Raw genomic sequence first — 20,359 nt, forward strand, 5'->3', positions numbered from 1 at the left:
TTTTATACTTCCACTTGATAAATATTTGTACATGAATTAAAACAGTTACCTGTTTTCCTCTTTGTTTAATTTCCGTATACATAATACTGAATGTAACCGCGTATATCACTTCACAATATAGAATTCAAATTATAAAAAAAAGAAAACCTTGAACAATTATAACAAAAGTCTATTTTAAAAGAAATCATCGTGGCTCAAATCTCGCTCCTTCAGAGCCTTCGCCCGTAAAGTGTCTTTCTCTTTCTTGGCTTCCAACTCTTTTCTTTGAGCATCTAGGATTTCATCAACAGATACTTTCTTGAAAGGTAGATTATTTTCCATTTCTTTATCCTGAAATTGTGTGGAAAATCGTTACTTTATTGAACAAAATAAGGACGCGAAAGTTTGATTGATCCTTACCACGACTCCGTAGAGGACGACGTTTTCTCCTCGCACAACGATAACTCCTCTGTTAATATCGCCGTACTCTTTACCTACGTGTATCCGCTCATTAGTCCTGTGAAGGACAAGGTTTGCAAATTGATCAACTGTTCTCAGTATCCCAATTAGAACCCTTCCGTCTCTCAGCAATACCATGAGTTTTTCTGGATTATGAAGGATCAAGAACAATTAGTTAATTAGAATGTGAACAAAAACCTTTCCGTTAATAGTAACTTACTATCAACATCTCCTATAAGAGATGCTGCTTCGATGAAAGTGTCCATGGGTCAGCTCCGATGCAATGCGGAACTGCCAAGTAGATAATTAAAATTGGCCAGGTCAAAATGTCATTTCATGAAAGTTACAAAAATTAATACTGCTCCCCATGATAATTTTTTTTTAACCTTAAATAGCTAATTCATTCACTGGGCAACCAATTTTGCACGAAAGTGTTGAACACAAACACTAGCGCAGTAGATGGCATAATTTGCATTCAAAGGATTCACCGAGAGAGGCGCCACTTGTAATAAAAAAGACAACCGAATTTCATTCTCCAATCTTCAAAAGTTCCAGTGGGTGCTTTAAAATCCAGCTGGCGCTACCTTTGCAGGGATTGCCGTTGGTCCGATGGGCGTTGAGTGATGTAACGAAGTTATTCATCGAGAAAATTACGTCTATGATTATTGTCCTAAACGAAGCAATCAAGCGTCATGTACGCACAGCAACAATGAAATTACGCGGTGTTGAATCATAACTTGAGTTACAAGAGCCGGCGAGGTTACTGTAAGTACTTAACTGTGTGTTTCACACGATACTTATTTTTGTATAATTTTTCACTTAATCTGTAAAAAAATAATTTCCTATATATTGTTTTGATAAATATTTTGGATTTTTCTGTGAGCTCTTATCTTTTTATGTCATTGGTGATATCTCATTCCGTGGTTAGAGATAGAATAGTCATGTAGAGAATGCTCAGGAATTCGTATTCAGCCGTTTGTTTACTCAATTCCTTTTTTCTTGTTTATTTCAGGAGTTAACTGCTTCCGATAGAGAAATTTTCAATGGTCAATCAAGTGCCATTATTCGATAGTTAACGTAAAAATATTGTCACTATCGAAAGTTGTCTTTCATTTCCTTTAGTTTTCTGAAAGTGAAAATTATGTCTCGCATAAAAAAGGATCAAACTAAGTTTTGTGTGGAAGCAACAGATTCCCCTATGTTTCCTGGAATGAATCACTATATTAACTCAGCTGCTAATTCTCCTGTGTCCGACCTTGCCCAAAACCTTTCTGGTGCATATCTTGGATCAACACCGAGGAGACGTGTTATCGAGTCCGCCTCGCCGGCACCTGTGAAGACCAAGCACCACCAACCCTTCGGTGAGTTTCATCTTTTTATTTCACTCATCTTGGCTCTCAGTAGTACATGCTTGCAAATTGAATGTAATGTTGCTGGGGTTTGTTGGACTAATGAGGTCGTTTGCGTGAGTTGTGTCCCCAATTGTTATATCATCCATCTCGTGCAGGCCGTATCTATCCTTTAATTATATATATATAGTAAGTTCAATTCTATAAATAATATGTAAAGAGTAGGACGCCTTTTGTGAGTGTTATGGTTGTATAGGTGTACATAATTTTTATTTTCTGTTTTTGCTTTCACGCATTTGTGAAAATTGTGCATCCTTTTTTTATGTGCATAAATTGTTATTTATTTACCGAACAGAGATTCAGCAGTTAAGTGCAAAGCTTTAATATTAAATCTTTCGTTTCCCTTAACACATATTTGCACGCACAAATTTTCATGTCCATGCAAACATGGAACATTTGCTCATTCAGCTAGCCTGTATAAAATCTGAAAAATAATAAATTTGTTTAATAAATTTCAGAGGTAGACAAAATCATGTTCACATTTTACGCAAATGAATTAATAGTGAACCATTACTCAACAATACTGTATGTTTGTTATACTCATCCCCTTCAAGTTTCTTGGCTCTCAAATAGATGAGAAACTAGTGATTGGCAATGGGGAGAAGTTATGCTTTTGATAGAAATTTGATTATTTTTGGATTAAAATGTTGTAGAATACTATTTGCATATAGAAGATTAATAATGTAAGTATTATTATTGTCATAATTCATGAAAGTATGCATTCTTATATGGATCTCATTCTCTCAATATTTGTATCACTATTGGTTGTTTCTAATAGTTCCATTGCAGTGTTTTATATGAGTTTGTCATTAGAAAGTTCATGTTTCCATCCTTTTGGATATCATACCCAGGGCTCAGTGGTAACAATTGGAAATATTTTCATGAGCTGTGTGTTTGTAACCGTATGAAATACTGAAATACAGGTTAAATCATGTTAGTCCCAATAGTGTTGTTAAAAGTCTGGTCAACCCTACATTCTAGTTGTAGTATTAGGCAATCTTCATTTTACTCGATTTAGTATTTCAGTCAAAAGGGAAAGAGTTACATGAATAAAATACTCAAATCAAATCTTAAAATCATTTGCATGGCAACTATTCAGTGAGATTGTATTTTTTCTACTCTCTATTCCACCTCTCTGGAAAAACTGGATTACATCCTCTCTCCCAAATTATTGATACAGAAAATTTACTACCCACACATGCAGGTATTCTCTCATAGCATTTAAGTTTGTAACAGCACCGCATTACTAACATTCAAGATTACTGCTTATTGAGATCTGAAATCTTTCTTCTTTTTTGCCTCTTGAAATTTTTAGGGCTGACTGCATGCATTTTGTAAACTCAATAATATATTCTCTCTCATTGCGGCCAAATATATTTTAATTAGTTCATTAATCATTCCCTTAACTGTTTCTTGCATAATTGTGTCAACAGTTGCTCGCAGTGGTCATCCTATTTGTATTGCGCATATATTCTAACCATAATTAGTAGGAATTATCCAAAGAATTGACTTCTTGCAGCTTTCACTAAGTCGGCAATTAAATTATCAATTTTAAAAGTTGAATGAGAAATGAAATTGTACTAATTTAATGGATGGATGTAAAATGTATGGCAAATTTCTCCCTTTCATGGAGTATTGTAAATATTTTCAATGATGTTGTTAAGAATGATTTTTTTCGAGCTCCGACTTCATTTGTCTGGCATCATTGCTGCCTTTATCTGTGTGATAACCAAAATTCCCTCTTTATTTAAATGCACAGTTCCTAATTAGAAGGAAATTCTTCCAGTTTACTTCCTTGTTTACTTGTAGCTTCACATATTTATCCATTAGGTTAAGTTATTTCATCTCGTGAAGATATTTTATAATCACCTGTTGAATAAAATTATGTAACCGTAAATAGGACATAGGGTGCATGTCTTGGAAAATAACTTAGCTGCTGTGTTGTCATGCCAAATTGTTGGTCATATATAATCTAATGTCTGCTAATTTGGCATATTACATGCAGTTGTACATTATGACTGTCATGAGTACTCTTATAGTGGCACAGATTGCACATATGAGCCTAATTCCCTTTTCTCATATGGTGATCTTATTTGTTCTAATAATTTGAAGATCTAGATAAATCCAGTGGTTTATATATTGAAAGTGATGCGTGTTTCCATATTGTTTGCATCATTTAGCCTACTCTAGAACAAAGTAAATTCCTGGAATTGCAGAAGCTTGGTAAGAAGGTAAAATACCTGCTAGTATGGTATTGGTATTTATTGAAAAAAAATAGTTAATGATGATGATGCAACTCTTCTTGCTTTTGTGGTGTTTTTTTAGTAGTCTATAGACTTGAGATAAGTTGTGATATTGAAAGTTATTACCTACATTGTAATATACCCAAAATTAAGTCATTAATGAAAAAAGCTATCCATTAGTCCCCACACTCTACTATATACTTGTAAATGCAATGGAAATGGTCAAGTAAGCATGGGAGGGGCTGGAGAACTTATTAAATCAGGTAGATTCACAAATGATCTAGTTTTAATTAGTCATTCAGTCAAAGAATTGTAGTCATTGCCTAGCTCATTACAGAGTCAGTGTAACAGGCTTGGGATAAGAATCAATCAATTAATGAGGCTCTAAGGAAATAGGAGAGCTTATGGAACATAAAATAGCTGAGGTAGGTAGGATTATTAACCCATTTAGGAAGTGTTCTAAAAGAAGGTGAGAAAATGAATAGGTCCTTTGAAAGAATTGTACTAGTTCAATAAGCTTTTTCAAGAGGGAGAGAAATGTTAATTGGAATCTTAAGTAAATATTTAAAGAAAAGAATAGTAAGAACTTAAATGTGGAGAATAGTTTTGTATAGTTCTGAAACTTGGTCATTGAAGCAAGAAGATAAATATTGAATGAGGGCTTTAGGGATGTGTTTTTATAGGATAATGTAAAAAATAAAATGAATAGAATGAGAGATATATGAAAGAGTGCTAGGCATGGTAGGGAAAAGAGAATGTTGTTGGTGGGAGAAATTCGAAGAAGTTAGGACTAGCGGTTGCAGTAGATATTGAGAGAAATTGGGTTGGGTTGAAGATGGTAATAGATGGTAACAGATGTTAACAGAATACCCACCCATATCTAAATACGTCTATCCTATCCCTAAATAATTTTCGGAATCGGATGGGTGTGGTGGCAGGTGTACTGGCTTTCCACCCCGATGAGCTCGGGTTCGAACCGCGTCGGTGGCAGGAAATTTCAGTGGTATCCCTACCTTGACTCGGGAGTAAGCTAATGCCGAAGCTTGGTTTCTCTCCACCCTTCTCCTAATCCCTAAACTAATCTATCAAAATGCCCACCCATCCCTAATGGCACAAATGGCCTTAGCTGTCGGTCGCCTCCCCAACTAAAGATAATCTTGCCATTTCTCCATCGGGCAATCAATCGCAGTGACGGACTTGACTGCACGCAATGCACTTGCGATGTGCCTTATGCTTTCGCGGATCCTATTCCTCTTTAAAAGTAAGAATGAATAGCTCTTGAAGGCAGAATTATTCGCTACCTATTCGATCTAGGCTGGTGGTAGCCCAGGGGGTACAACGGTCAGCTCTGACCTGAGGGCAGGGATTCGATTCAGGGTGGCGCCAATGATCATCGAGCACCCTCAGCTTTGCCCAGACGACTATTCTGGTGCCATTTCTTCCTGGGAAACCATGCACGGCTCAGGGAGGACTGTCCCCTCTCCCCCTACCTGTATTGCACTCGATTGGACATGAGCACGTGTTTCTTCTGTTTGCCCTGACCCTCACTCTGAAATATAGTAGTGCTTGATGCGCGAGCACGCCGTTTGATTGTCATCTGACAGGCTCGTACGTTTTGCGTGAAGGAGATGGCTGCTAGTACTTGGTATTCGACCGCTGGATCTCCTCTATAGAGATATCACCTCTTAATGATTGGGTTTGCAAGGGCACCAAGCTGAGGGCAAAGATGTAAGGCACACCGTTGGAATCTTGAAATAGGTATTCTCTGCATGAGGATAAACTGCGGATTTCCGAGAAATAACGTATGCAATAAATATAAATCTCTCCTCCACTGTCTGCGTACGCTTTTTCACCGAGAAGTGTAGTGCTGCGATTTCATTCTTCCTCCTTTGTGAGTGCGTCTTGAGAAAATTGAGAATCCATTCAAACCTCGGCCCTTAAGACTTGAGACATTCCTCCATTGTGCTTCGCACATTTGCAACTTAGCCCAATGAAAGAAAGAGCTCTATATTCTAGGCCGTTAATGAAACTAGCTCATCTTATTCACGTAGAGCCCGTGCTGGAGGCATGATCCAGTGACAAATCAAGAATACTAATTCACAGGGATCGATGTCTTGCTTCTTGTTGTGCGCCAATGATGTACTCTTGGGTATCATTTACTTTCCGGTCTCTGCCTCTAGTATTCAGATATCGATGTAGAAGTTGTGGAAAAAGTGCGATAATGGGCTAGAAGAAGTTTTTTAAATAATTAATAGGATAGATTACTTAGAAATATTCTTGTAAGCTCCATGGTATCGGAGTGCGTTTTCCCGGTGACAATGTTCCTGATGTTACGAACAAGTGTATTGAATTCTCCCAATACTCCATTATTTGCGCTAAATATCGAAATTGCACTTCCGTTATATCTCAGATATTAGTACGCATAATGTTTATCCGGACATCCGATCCCTAAATTTTATCAATGTTAATGTTTTGGTTCTCCTAGTAGGAACCGGGATCTTATATGCTGAAACCGTTCTCTGAACATTATCAGCGATTCTTGTAACGATGGGCGAATACGTCCCATTAGGACACTAGTATATTGTAATTTTTCTTCCTTTCTTGTTTTCCATGTCAGTATATTTGTCTCGTAAGCGACCACTGTTGAATCGGCTTGCTATAAAATCGACCCCATATGCTTCAACCTTGAGTTTGTGGTCGCATTGGAATACTCAGATTTGATCCGGCGCCGAACCACGCAAAATTCTTACAATGTGGCTGCTCAACCGTGAACTCTTCGCAAGGTCTTTCAAAGCTGCGAAAAAGAAATCTCGAAATAGGCGTAAATTTTTTTGAAGGTGGAAATTTCAAAATGGTGCCCCCCGCCGTCATTCTTTTCCACTCGAGAGGAGATAAAAAATAAACATTATTTCCTTTTTGGTTCATGCTTCTCTGAATGGAATTTACCCCGCTCAGTATTAAGTCCAATAAGTAGACTTAAACGATCTATTGGGATAACTTCTCGAGAGAGTTACATGGCCCAACGAACAAATGAATATTTTCTTTAATCTGCGGTAAAACAGGTTCAATAAAGGAAGTTATAGTTCATTATAATACATTTTGTTGCCTTGTTTATTGTAAAAAAATACGTAAGCTGGCAATATTAGGCACTATAAGAAAGGAAAATGGTCCGAAAATAAGCAGAATCATTCGCTGGTTCGCTCACAAATACAGCAAATATTCGCATTGAACAAAGTCATCCGCCTACACTGGGATTGAAACTCGAATCCCTAAATTTCCGATCGATTACTTAAGAAAGTGAAGTTTCCAAGGTCTTCCTCCACTTAGAAATTCACCGTGAAAGAATAAGCATCGACATACGGTTATACCGAATTTAGCACTCGACCGACATTCGAGGGTCACGGGTTTGAATCGAGGTTTAGTCTTAAGTAAAGTTATAAAAATTGATTTCCAATGCACTCTTACAGTTAACTCTCCATTTTCAACGAGATTTTCCCGCAATGAAGTTTTAATAGGGAAACGTTTAACCAGGAAGGTATGTAAAAAGTACCCTAGCCAGTATGTTCTCTCATGATCATTTACAAGATTTTCATGTCAGCCTGCGACAGCGAGCAGCTCGGTAATAAAGATAAAGACTCGCATGGCTTTATGTCATTCTAGAAAATTTGGCAGTAATTAGTTATTCACCCGTGGTTTGTCTGTTGTTATAAGCTTATAGAAAAAAATACAGCGTTGCTATTGATGCGGACAGCAACGACATTATTATTTTTCTTTTTGGCGTGAAGAATTTGGATTTCTTATTTATTACTTGTTTTAATCTTAAGGCCTCGGTCATTTTACTAACCCCCTGGAAGGCATTCATTCATTAATTCATCCAGGAGCATTCTTGTGTGGCGGTACAGTTCCTTATGCTGAGAGATCCTCTCGAAATAGTGGTTCCCATTGATCCAGTGAGATCTCGCTGACGCGGTCAGTTTAACCGGCGACCGACACGATTGAATTCGTCCGAATCAATTTGCGATCCCTCTCACTACACGGTTTTTCCCGTGCACCCCCGGACAAATGGAATCGTCCCCCGATGTGCATTCGCCAACGGTTCCTAGAGCCCGAGCGGTCCCTTGTTCTGTACTACTAAGTTGTACTTAGCATGTATTCTACTGTTTCAGACTTCACTTCGTGGAAGTATATATCATTCGTACGTACGTACTTAGCAGTTACACTTAACTGAGCACAACAAAAGTGCCGTTATAACTGCAATGACCAATGAAATGTATATGCCGACGTCGAATTTCATTTCCCTGGGTCCAATTTACATTTGTTCTGTAGTCATTGGAATTCCCTATTCTCTCGATAGGCACAAATACGTGAAAGCTCCCCCCTCCATTGTGTTACAAGGTTCTATGTACAAAATGTATAGTACTATTTTTTTAGAAGTGCTGTTAGCAGACGGAGCCTAATGTCGACGTTTAGGAAGCCGAAGAGAGAATTCTGTTGTGGTACTAACATTCATGCACATAATTCAATGCATTTTTAATGTGTAAAAATTGTCATAGCTGTTCATTCGTCTATTTATACGATCTATATCGATGTGGAATGGACGTGTAAGTCTAGTGGATAGATTGTCGGGTTACTGCTCGGAGGACCCCGGGTTCGAGTCCGCATGGCACTTCTAGATTACTCCAAGCTTCACTCAAGATGTGTGATATTTCGGGTGCCAGATCTTCCTGAGAAACCTTAATGACACTTAGAGAGAAACTAGCACCTTGATGTGTGAATTTTACTCACCGTTGAGCTAATTTACCAGGTGAGCCGTCACCTATCAAAGCAACATTTGGGTTAATAACTGCGGTTTTGTATCTGTATGACTCGATCAGTCCGATTTTTCATGACTCGATCAGTCCGGTATTTTATATTGAGGATTGGGTGAGGAATCGTACCGTTCAAATTTCGGATACGCACGTCGCAGCAGCAGCCGGTACCCACGCCAGAAGCCCTCCCTCCTCAAGATCATGCTTCTCCTCTCCCCTTTCTTTTTCTGCTTTCCCCTCCTCTCCCCGATACATACTCCCACCGAGGCGCCTCACGTCCTTTCTTCAAGTTGCGGCGGCGAGCGTTCCAAACGAGCACCCCTCCTGATCCTCAACCGCCACCCTCCTTGGAGAGTCTCTGCCTGTCCACGGGGTCGAGCCTCGGTGGGACGGTATAACTTCGGGAGGGGGGGGAGATAGGGATTCCCTTCCAAACCCGTCCATCTCCCGATCCCTCCAATCCCGCCCCAATGGATGAATCCCTCTCACTCCTGTACCCGTCCTCGGATCCCCTCTTCTCTCTCGCTCGCTACTTGCCATGCAGGCGTCCCCACTCCTCTCTTTCCCCTTGCTGTGTGCTACCTAACCCTGGCCCCGGTGACCCCACCTCCCTTCCCAGACTCTTCCCAGTCTCCCTTTTCCTCGGGGGCATCTCCCGTGCGTGATCGCTTCCCCCCCACCCGAGAGCTCCTGGTTCCAAGCCTCCCCAACTCCCCTCCGCTTTCCCCTCTGCCCGTTCCTCAAGGCACCGAGGGCAACTGCGAATGGTATGGTTTTTCGTTGAAGGGGGCAGAGGGGGTGCAGCATTGGGATGGCGAGCGGTAGGGGGAGGTGTAGTACGTTCGTAGTATACGAGACCCCCTGCGTCAGGAAGGGTAGCACCTCGCATGACCCCCCTGTATCCGAGGGCCCCTCCTCGTGAACTGAACCCCCGTAAGGTCTCACCTCCCCGTCTCACTGCAGCATGTCGTGTCCCCCTCCTCCTCTTCCCTTCGTCTACCCCCCCCCCAGTCGGTCGTTACGAGCGGCACAGGGCGTGGAATACCGGCGTAGCACGTGCTAAAGCTCTCCAGCCAACTTCCTCCCTCCCATTCTCTCCCGTCCCCCGCCACCTGCTCCCTTCCTTTTCCCCCCCTCCCATCACTCTATTCCCTCTCGCCGCTGTCTCCCCCTCCCCATCTACACATGAATCCACCGTGCCCCAGTGGCCTACCCACTCTCCTTCACAAACCCTGTCCCCCTGCCCCCTTTTATCCCCCACCGTTTCCTTCTCATTTCCCCCTCCCTGACTGGTCTTCCGCCTCCGCGGTCTCGCAAGTAGTGCATGCGCGCACAATGAAACCTGTCAAAGGCAGAATCTACGTTGAAGCGGAATCGTGTCTAGGCTGCGAATATTGGAACCGAAGCGTAATGATGAAGCCGATTCGAGGGGGACGGGCATGTTTCAGTAATCTATAATGTGCTTCTAGCGCTCGCTACTTGTACGAATAGGTATATAATAGGATTCTTCGAATGGAGATTTCATAGCATTATGCTTTCGGGCAGTGCGGCTTTTTCCATTTTATTCCAATTTGCAATGCTAAATTTGCACAAAAGCGCTATTTTTTTCGCGAATGTTTGAATTTACAATTCGCTTTTGTGGAAAATCAAATTTTATGACTAATAATGAGAAATAAGCATAAAGAAATCCATAACCATTTTATTTCCCTGTCCACGATGGAAATGCTGATATTACAAATATGCCGAGATGACTGTGAATACGCATCTGACTGGGTCTTTTTGTAATGTAATCGCCCACACTAGTTTGCGTTCACGCTTCCACACTTGACAACTCCACGAGCACAACGGTGCCAATGTATGCCTACAAATAGTAGCGTAGACTAACGTCGGATGCTCTATCTCTAGGGTTGCCTCCAATCATGAGAAGTAGTGAAGCCCTCTTCGTTTTACTGTGTTTCGAAGTTATAAAGATTTCGATTTGAAAAACGAGCGTCTTTTTCTCTGTTTTTACCTCCCTCCCTCCGCACTTCCCTCTACTCTCCATCCGCCCGTTTTTTTTTTGCAGATACCCATCCCCCCAAGACCATGGTTGGGGTTGTGTGTTCCTGATCTAACAATAAGTTGAGCTCCGCGTGTTCGCTTCCGTTCCAGCTCCGTGCGATGTCGGGTGGGCCGTTTGAGATGTTCATGTGGCATTTCGTTTACGATTCACCAAATAGTTCGATAAATCGTATTTTGGATTTAGAATCGCTCAGTGCAATATCGAATTTGTGGCACCCAGACTATGAAATTAAAAAATAATATCATGGTAGTGGTTTCGTCGGGCAGTTATATTGACTGTATTTTTTCGATATCGATGTGTTCGATTGCGTCTTTCGATCGAGCAAGAATAGAGACGAAGGGGAGCTGAACATTAATGCATCGGAAACAAATATCGGCAACTCGCGTCGTGTTACTGCGATATGCAGTGGGAGGCGATGTCGATTCACCAGCGCTTTTGGACGTTTAATTTGAATGTGTCGCCACGATATTCAAATTCGAACTTCGCCTCGTCCGTCCCAGCGTCTTCCCGTTCCTCGGTAGGCCAGAAGGAGCGGCGGAGTTGAATGGGTTTGCCCCGACCGGGGATCGTAAATGATATTTGGGAGGCGCGAGGAAGGTACATGCCTGAACGATCTCCGGGTTGTAGCGTTGGGCCAAGGTAATTTAAATTTTAGGCACTCTGGAAAGTTTTTTTTCTTTATTCTTTTCTTTGTCCAGTCTGCCTGCTGACTGGGAGCGCCACCGAGGAATGATTGCAAGAGATCGGGCGAGAGGGGGGGGGGGAGCCTCACGACCTTAGAGCGGACCGTTGGTCACTTGAACAAAAATGAAAACCATACCGAGCAACGTGCGACGCAAGATGATTGTGACATGCAGTTTTTTTATCAGCAATGGATGTCCATTAATTTATAATTTGTCTCGAAATAATATTTTGAAGCAATTTTCTGAAAGGGAACAGAGTTATTGGCACTGTAAGACTTCTTCTTTTAAGTCTTCGTTAGAGAAGACTTTTTTCGTATAATTTAGTTCGACTGTGATAGTTTTTTTGTTTTGTGTGGTGTTTACGTTCTCCCTTATCCAGTTTTTCTATTATTTTCCATGTTACTGGCGAGAGGCGTTAGATTTTCTGCACTTTCAATGTGTTATTTTAGAACCTAATCTGAATATACTGTGTAGCCTAGCTGTGAAATATCACGTTTTGCAATCACTATTCGGTAAAATATTGAATCTCTACCATATATCGTTATAGTTTAAAATTAACTATAACGATATATGGTAGAGATTCAATATTGATTAGTGTAGAATATTCAATTAGTGTAAACACTGTGCGGATTAGGAAGTGCAATTGGCTTAATGGCGAGTTTAAGCAGTTTCAATCGCTAAGTCCATGTCTTTTCGACGTCCATGTGGGTAGGAGCGAAAATAGATCAGCACGTCGAGACCTCCTCAGTGATTCGGCGGGAGTCTTCTTTGGTTGCAATTAATTACGCAGTCGTTAAATTCTTGTGTGACCTTTTTTCGGCGGCGGTTTGCGGTTGGCCACCGTTTGGTTCTGAGGAGGTCAAGGTACACGTATATTCTTGGTATTGAAACAAGCACACCGAGCCAATTTAGTTTTTAAACTCGACGTTTTTCTTTATGAGAAATGCCATGTGGTTTTGGGGTGTTTGGCGTTGAAAGAGGTGAAGAGAGGTCGTTTCGGAAACTGTTGGCGCAGTCGCACTCAAAACGTAGGTGGCCCCAACGATGCTAATTGGTGGGGGAAAAACATAGTTAACCGATGAACTGAATCGCTCACCGCCGGCTTTTTTTAACCCTCGGGATGGATAGGCGAGAGGTCTGGGATTCAACGGAATCTCATTGAAGGTGTGTAGAAGGAAGCCGATCGGTATTGTCGCCTCGCGTTCCTCTGCGTTTTTGTGCTTCCACGGGCAATCCCCGAATGCCCCCCTCCCCTCTGCCCCATTTCCCCTCGTCGTCCCCCATTCCTATGTGCGGCATTCCTCGTCTTCGGTCTCCCCAACCGCCACTCCCGTTGTGCTCTCCGACCTCCCCCCTTTCCCCTCTCTCCCATATTCCCGCCTCCTCAACGTATTTTCCCCCCTTTCCAACTTTTACCCATTCTGGGTCCCTTCCATTATTCCGAATCTTAAAACTCTCAACCCGTTTCACTACGTCACCCCTACGGTGGGTCATTCCCTACCCCCCTTCATCTTTCCACGCGGTCACCGAACCCTGGAGGAAGAACGAGGAGCGGGCAAGGAGGGAGGATTCGGTTCTCTCTCGGTGTACATACGGTACAACCCATTCCATCTCTACTCCCTCCGTCTCCCCTCTGAACGGTGATTCAAATGAGCAAACATTTTCGGGAGGATGAATTTTGCTCCGTACCCCGGCTTCCGTGACTTCCGCGGTTCCCTGGGGAGGGGACTTGGCCACCGCCCGTGACTCACGCGTCCGTCCACGGTCGCGTGCTGCGGGCCCCCGTGTCGTCGTTGCTCAATGCACAGCGAGTATGGCGGGGGAGCTGGCCCTAATCGATTTTTAACTGTCTCCGGTTCTTGTTTTGCGAGCGCGCGGGGATGATGTGTGCTCGGTGGCGCAAGGGAATCCTCGGGAAGAGTCATGTTTTGAGTGTGTCAAGCGCCCGTGCCGTTGCGAAAATGTTTTGTCGTGTGAAGCGGAAAGCTTGTTCTCCCCCCACCCCTCCTTCGAGAAAAACTTCGGACCCGCACATTTTGGTTACGGGATGGAACGGGTAGTTTTCTCCCGGATACCATGCGATTAATGTGATTAATGGAGTGATATATTCTTGGCATGACCCCTATTATAAATATTCCGGCAATACAATGTTGCCCTCTCCTTTATGAGTTGCTTCATTAATGTTTTTTCTTGCTGCCACGAGCCATTTGATAATGCGACAACGTCGTTATATTCATATTTTTTCATTCAACTTGCCACAGTGAACATTTGGTGGTGAGATGTGTCCAATTTCATCGAAATGTGTTTTCCCGCTCTCACGCTCCTGATGTTCAAGGGATTGTTAAATCATTTCATCTGTGTTCGATCGTAAATCAAGGGCTTGGTGGTCCAATGACTAGGGGGCTTGGGCTACTGACCTGAAGGCCCGGGTTCAATTAAAGGAGTCGTCTCTGGGAATTGCTGGGTTCACCTAAGCTGTGTGACTTTTCGGGTACCATATCTTTCTGGGTAACCGCAGGTGGCAATGGGTTAAAATTACTCCCCCCTACTCTGTTGAGTATGATATCATACGCCATGTACATGCAATGCTTAGTTAACTATCCTCACTTACCAAATCAACCTTAGGGTTAATTACTGTGACAGTTAACTTCCTTATATCGTTATCCAATTCCGGGCGTAATGATATTTCTCGGGGGCCTTATTTTTATGTTTTTTTTATTTTACGGTAGTCCCTCGAAGAAGTTGATACCAAACTCTTGTCTTGCCTTCGGGCACTTGAGTAATTACTCCCGCACTTCCCTAATGGGTCCGCGAAAGAGAGGAAGGGTGAGGGCGCCCGCTGTCGATAGATCGGACGCATTTTAAGTGGCTGCCGCGGGCAATCCTCCTCGGGCGGAACCGCCAGCCAGCCGGCCTCCTTGTTTCCCTTTCGATGGGTATTTCACGCCCCCGGGTCGCTCCGGGGGCTAATCGCGTTGGGGCGTGAAGCGCGCGGACTTGTGCCGGCGGCCCCCGCCCGCTTCCTCGCCGTTTCCAGAAGGAGGGATCAATGGGAGAGGGGTTAAGAGGGAGAGAAGTAGGTATCTCGTATGTTGGGGGATTGGACCCTCCCCTTGGCTAGACTAGGTTTGGTCCACGCCACTCCGACTGCAGGGACTAGTGCCTTATTCCACGTGCCCATTTCCGTTGTGGGCGCCCAGACAATAAACCCCGCCTCACCCCCCGCGGACGTTGGGCGGTGATTTCCGACCCCCCCCCCCCCCAACCTTTTCCCGGACCGTTGAATCGGGGGCCTCCGGCGTAGCATGGGTGCTCTAGCGGACAAAGAGTGGAAGCAAGGTCGTGATCAATATTGTATTCCCGATAAGTTAGGATTGTCTAGGTCGCCGATATATACACGTATCATCAGAGTTACATACATGCTGACGGCATCGAACAATGTCGACACTTAGTTAATTTGGTTAGATCTCTCGCGGCAGGTGACCGAGCGATTTTTATACACTGCCACAGGTGTTGCGGATGCGAAGTGAGATTCACCTCACCACGCAGATATTTATGCCCATTAAGTGTGCCCAAGATTTGGTGTTTAAGCCAGGGCAAAATTTGAGAGTCGAGCATTGTTCTCGACCCACAATAAATTGATGGTTTTGTTCCATGGCAATGTAGTTCAAAATGGGGGCTCTGCAGTTTGCCTTCCATGATTCATCGTTCCATGGCAGTTAGATTCGTTTCGATACTGCAAATCAACGGTGTCGACGTAATGAAATTAGCCGCTGTGCACAGTGGGTGGTTCAAACGTCAACCATTTGGAAGGTCGGCAAATACCATACTCACTTTTGTACTAGTTCACTATCATCCGGAGAAGGGTTCAATGCTTCGATAGAGTAGCCACTTTCCTACCCCTCATTACAACTAAATTGTTCCAATTGAACTGGTAAACCAATTTTTATTCATTGAGTAAATTGCCTCCAATAAATTATAAATGAGGGGGGCGGTAGTCTAAGTCATAGAGCGTATTATCTTTCCGATGGTCGGGGATCGATTCCCGCTGATCTTTGATCAGGAATTGTTCTATAGAGCAGATAACTTGAGTACCACCACTTCGGTACCAGTACCTAGAGTAATAATATTAGGTACCAGTAGTTAGAACAAGAATCCGGGGTAATTTTAGATACCTTGCGACCAATAGCGCAACCCTTTGGGTACTCCTAGCCTCACCCAAGCTGTGGTTCGGGTACCAAGTCTACCTGGGAAACCCCTAACCCCTTTGCAAATGTGTGCATTTCACACGCCTGAGAACATATTACGATGTGATATCTACCATGAAACTGTCAAAAAAAATTACGGGTTGATAGCTCAGATTTCGGTTTTCATTTGTTTTACGTCTACATGATACATGACATGCCACATTTCGCGCCGGGAAGATACCGGCGCGATCTGTGGCCTCGGGGGCATCCACACGGGCCTTGCCAATCATAGTAAGTGCTACGGTCAAGTACCGTACATGAAAGAGTGGTTGTTACGAAACACGATTATCATGTTAGGTAATGAAATTTTTCATTTAGCTTCGAGGAAAATGATGTCTTCTTTGATAATAATTTATTTTTGGTCATCTTATGGTTTTTTCCAATCAATCAATTTAATTAAGATAATTCGAGCTGTTTTTAGCGTATTTTCCGAAACCACGACGCTAAAATTCATTTCTAGCGTGTGGGCGCGCCGCATCCTCCAAGCTGTGTCAATTCCCAGTTCGATTCGATAAAGATCGATCGGTTCCCAATCAACTCCCGTGCGCATCCGGGCCGTGAAGTCGACGTGATACGAATGTGCCGTCATATCGCACGGGGAGGGGGGACCGCATCATCCCATGACGACGCCTCACGCGCGCCTTCCTCTCCGCTGCCATCGCTTGTGCTCCTCATTCTCCTCCGACCTCCCTCCATCCCTACGACCCTCTCCCCCCCGCCGAGCCCTAAGTTCTCTCTTCTCTCTGTCATCCCCTCGCCTTCCCCCTTTCCTGCGCTTACAGCCATTCCCTCCTCTCCCCGTGCCGGCAACCAACCCCACCCCCCTCGCCCCAAGCCGCCGCCATACGCTCCCGCCACTATCTGTCTCTTTTTATCTGCGACATGTGGCCCTCGAAAAGCAGCGCGCGAACCTCCACCGCCTCTTGTCGCAGCCCGGTGGCCGTCCACCTCCTCCCGTCCTCTCCACAAGCCTCCCCCTCAACACACGCACACACCCATCCTCTCCCTCTCGATATAACTCTAGTGTGGTCCCACCATAATACTACACCCCCTCCCCTTCTGTATTTCTCTGCCTCCCACACTACACAATGCCGTCCCTCTCCGTCACTCTCGACGGGATTCATTCTATAAAAGGAAGCTCGGTGGGGTCGGCCTCGTATTGGCGACGGGTGGTGCCGATCTATGCGGAAGATGTGGAGAAATATTATGTATCCACTTTTCTGGATTTGAACCTTGGAAATATTCCTTTTCACCATCGGGTTTTGGTGGAAGTGGCCAGCACTTAAAAATAGCGTCCGCACCGGTGCATTGAGAGTCGGAAATATTTTCGAGGGATCGGTTTAGGGGAGTCATTATAGTGGCTATGTAATCCCAACGGCTGAGTGGTCACATTGCAGTCTGACCCAGCTGATAATTAAACAGAACGTGACGGCGTGACGTCTCCGTGGTTTAGTTCGTACTCACTAGCTCTATGTATATCCAGTCAGAATCTAACCGTTCAGCTACCGAGTCCATGCGTTCTACCACGGATGAATATGGTGGGTTAATGAGTCCTCGTGAGACAAAGGAACAGAGTGGATCTCGCTTCTAAAACTCGCCTTCCCCCCCGTAATAGGTCTCAAGTACTCGTAAAGGGAGATACTGAAAATCTACATTTACGCTTGCAGTTCACAGTTTCCCTTCATAGCATTAGGGATAAATTTACATATATAGTCAAGTGTCGGGCGTGAATGCGTGGTGAATTTTAATCATTTTTCAAATTAAAAAAAATGTACTTATTACATCGATGTTTTTTTGTAAACCCAGTGCTCAAATTGCAATGATGTTGAAAAGGTATTATTACCCCCATCGTACTATGGTAGGAGAGATCATGTCAATGAAATTAGAGAAAACAAATGTAGTACAGGTAGATTAAAGATGCCGTTTTTTCCCAGCACGATAAGGGATCAGAATAATTTTGTCCGAGCGCGGTATGGGTCATATTCGGGTCGAAATTAGTCTGGTGTGTATTCACCCCCTGCCACACACCCCAGCCGGGGCTTGCAGGGTACTAAAATAAATTTAAAAAAATTGATATGGGCTTTGAAGCTATCTATATCAGAAATGAAATGGTTAGTTCGGAAAAACTGAAGACATTCGCTCATTATTTAAGAATGGGAGAGTATTATTTTTTGCCGAAATGCATTTATTTCTAATATTGAAAAAAAAATCCGATAGCTTTTGTACACTTTCTCTGCGAATTCCTTTTATTGTAGAATAATAGTAATAATAATGCTGCTGATTACGTAGTCGCAAAAAGGAGCGACACGTGTTCTGCGTGGCGTTATGGAACGTAAAAGTTTCTTGTATGTACGATAACACAATCTTCGCGTATTGCATCAGATGGTATCAAATCAATTAACTTAAAGCCTTTTACGTTTCATCTATGGGTAAGATATTTTGAAGTGCTAATAGGTTCAACTATGGTATAGTATATTATTTTAACGTTCGAATTTCGTATTAACTGCAGCAGAATTTTCACGGTGCCTTCTCTTGGGCCTGTCCCATGTAATCCGTGTAAGATTCATGCGGATGCAGACATTGAATAAACTGTGATACATAAGGGTTGTGTTTGATTTTCTGGTTAAAGTCGTCGGAATGAGGAACGGCTAAGTTGTAAAATTATTTTGTCTGTATCAGAAGATTGGCGTGTTCTAAATAATTGAAAGGAAAAGAGTTTTTTTTGTGATTAATAAGATTAATTAATTTCCAAAACTCGCCATAGTTTATTCACATTAGCGCCTGCATCAGAGTCCACGAGATGAAAGCATTTATTCTCCTTTAGACCTAATATTTAGAGATTGATTCGCAATAAATCGTGGAATGAATATTCGGCATTCATTGCTTGGGTTCAAAGAAATATTAATGTCCTCCCGTTCCAGCATTATGTAGAATTTCGGTCTTCATATGGTTTTGTGCTTATATTGCCACCGCATTGAGGACTCAATGCCAATCTCCCTTATCAGTCTTTCGAGCCCATTGATTGATCTTAATCCCTTCCATTAGCGAGTTTAGTATATCATTTCTTGTAATTTGCCTGCTTGAAATTTCGGAAAGTGAATTTGCAGTGATTATTTTGTTGCCATTTTTGCTCCGATATTCATCCATTTTCGCCGCGTGATCTTTTGTGAATGATGAATTGAAATATTGAGATCGTTACCATTTTTTCCTCTAATTTATTATTTCCGGCAACTTCGTGGTCATTAATTAGAAATATGTCAATACTAATAAAGAATGATTTGCGAATCAGACGGTATTAAAATCAATGAGCCCGTTTAGGCCGGCCTGCGGTGAACATAGACGTAAGTCTTATTCATTTGTATTCTTCGTGTCACTGACAATTTTCCCTGGAACGAAGTTTCAACTTTTCTTGTCAGGGCTATAAGTGGTTTGGTACCAGCTACGGCTTACCTCGCAGAATCTTAATTACCCTTCCCTAGCTATTTCTCCATTGTCCTTGTACGTGCCCTGTTTCTCGTTCGAGTCATTTTCCGCTCGTGTGATCCCTGTGGATCATCTGCGGGGGGAAAAGCGGATTGCCGCCTCTCAATCAGTTCCACTCATCGATGAAACCCCTATCGAGACCTTGACTGTTTCATCCGAGCTTTTTATCCAAAGGATGTTCATAAGTTCGTTGACACGTAAGTTGACCTTGAACCTCTGCAGAGGAAGATTTGAATTTCGTGACATCCTGCTGCAGAACGCAAAAAAATATAGTCCGTTACGTGGCAAACTGCGAAGAAAAAAAAAGTATGTATCTCGCTAAATCCGGGGTGTGGGGCGCTTAGACGAGACTCCATCCCAGAGACTTTTGAGTCTCCATCCATTCTCGGGTATGGAGAATCAAATCCGCAACGCTGGATTAAATCAATTAAATATGTATCGAAGGTGCTATTTTGACATTCTACGTCGATGAAATAATCCAAGATCCACGTAACATTGGCAGTTGAGACAAAACTAGAAGAGTATGGATAGGCCCCCCTTAAGTAGGCTAATACATGCTTTAATATATGCGGGCAACATTTTTTCTTTATTTGGCAGTGTTTGCTGTAATATTTGACCCACGTTCTTATCGAAGGATATGTAGGTAGGAAGGATTACGGTAGGGTAGATCATGTCAATAAAATTAGAGAGATCAAGTGTAGAACAGGTGTATTTAAGATGCCATTTTTTCCACGAACGATAAGGGATCAGAATAACTTTGTCCGACCGCAGTAGGGTCGTATTCGGGTCAAAATTAGTCTGGTGTGTATTCGCCCCCTACCACACACCCTAGTCGTGGCTAGCAGGGTACAAAAATAAATGAAAATAAAACATTAAGTGCATTTGTGGACGCAGATTTAAGTTTGAGGCCTTCTATCTGGAGCTTAGTTTGCTTGAATCCTTGTCTGTGAAAGGGTAGCAGTTAATCGCTTGTTTAAATAGAGGTT

At 42.9% G+C, this 20,359-nt stretch overlaps 2 protein-coding genes across 3 annotated transcripts in view; one reads left to right on the forward strand and one right to left on the reverse strand.

Annotated features, from left to right (window-relative positions):
- Positions 1-50: 50 nt before the first annotated feature.
- On the reverse strand, positions 51-937 carry LSm1 (U6 snRNA-associated Sm-like protein LSm1). The gene is made up of 4 exons (XM_071591915.1): positions 825-937; positions 659-729; positions 400-584; positions 51-330 (listed from the first exon to the last, which is right to left on the reverse strand). The coding sequence occupies exons 2-4, from the start codon at positions 702-704 to the stop codon at positions 175-177; spliced, it is 387 nt and encodes a 128-aa protein (XP_071448016.1). The 5' UTR covers positions 705-729; positions 825-937; the 3' UTR covers positions 51-174.
- A 136-nt stretch (positions 938-1,073) lies between these two features.
- Positions 1,074-20,359, forward strand: part of LOC139694293 (M-phase inducer phosphatase-like) — a 139,563-nt gene continuing 120,277 nt past the window's right edge. For both annotated transcript variants that reach the window (XM_071592763.1, XM_071592764.1), the window contains exons 1-2: positions 1,074-1,203; positions 1,451-1,799. In XM_071592763.1, coding sequence (XP_071448864.1) covers positions 1,580-1,799 — 220 coding nt within the window. In that variant the 5' untranslated portion in view covers positions 1,074-1,203; positions 1,451-1,579. The remainder of the gene's footprint in view (positions 1,204-1,450; positions 1,800-20,359) is intronic.

This window comes from Hetaerina americana, unplaced genomic scaffold (genome assembly GCF_022747635.1).
Source record: "Hetaerina americana unplaced genomic scaffold, ioHetAmer1.1.p SCAF_5, whole genome shotgun sequence".
Classification (NCBI taxonomy): domain Eukaryota; kingdom Metazoa; phylum Arthropoda; class Insecta; order Odonata; family Calopterygidae; genus Hetaerina; species Hetaerina americana.

Bases quoted from the DNA above. Each gene is read 5' to 3' on its own strand.
- LSm1 (XM_071591915.1), bottom strand. From the start codon at position 704: ATGGACACTTTCATCGAAGCAGCATCTCTTATAGGAGATGTTGATA. The intron at 585-658 runs GTAAGTTACTAT...TTCATAATCCAG, and splicing joins TCTTATAGGAGATGTTGATA to AAAAACTCATGGTATTGCTG. The intron at 331-399 runs GTAAGGATCAAT...ACACAATTTCAG, and splicing joins TCGTCCTCTACGGAGTCGTG to GATAAAGAAATGGAAAATAA.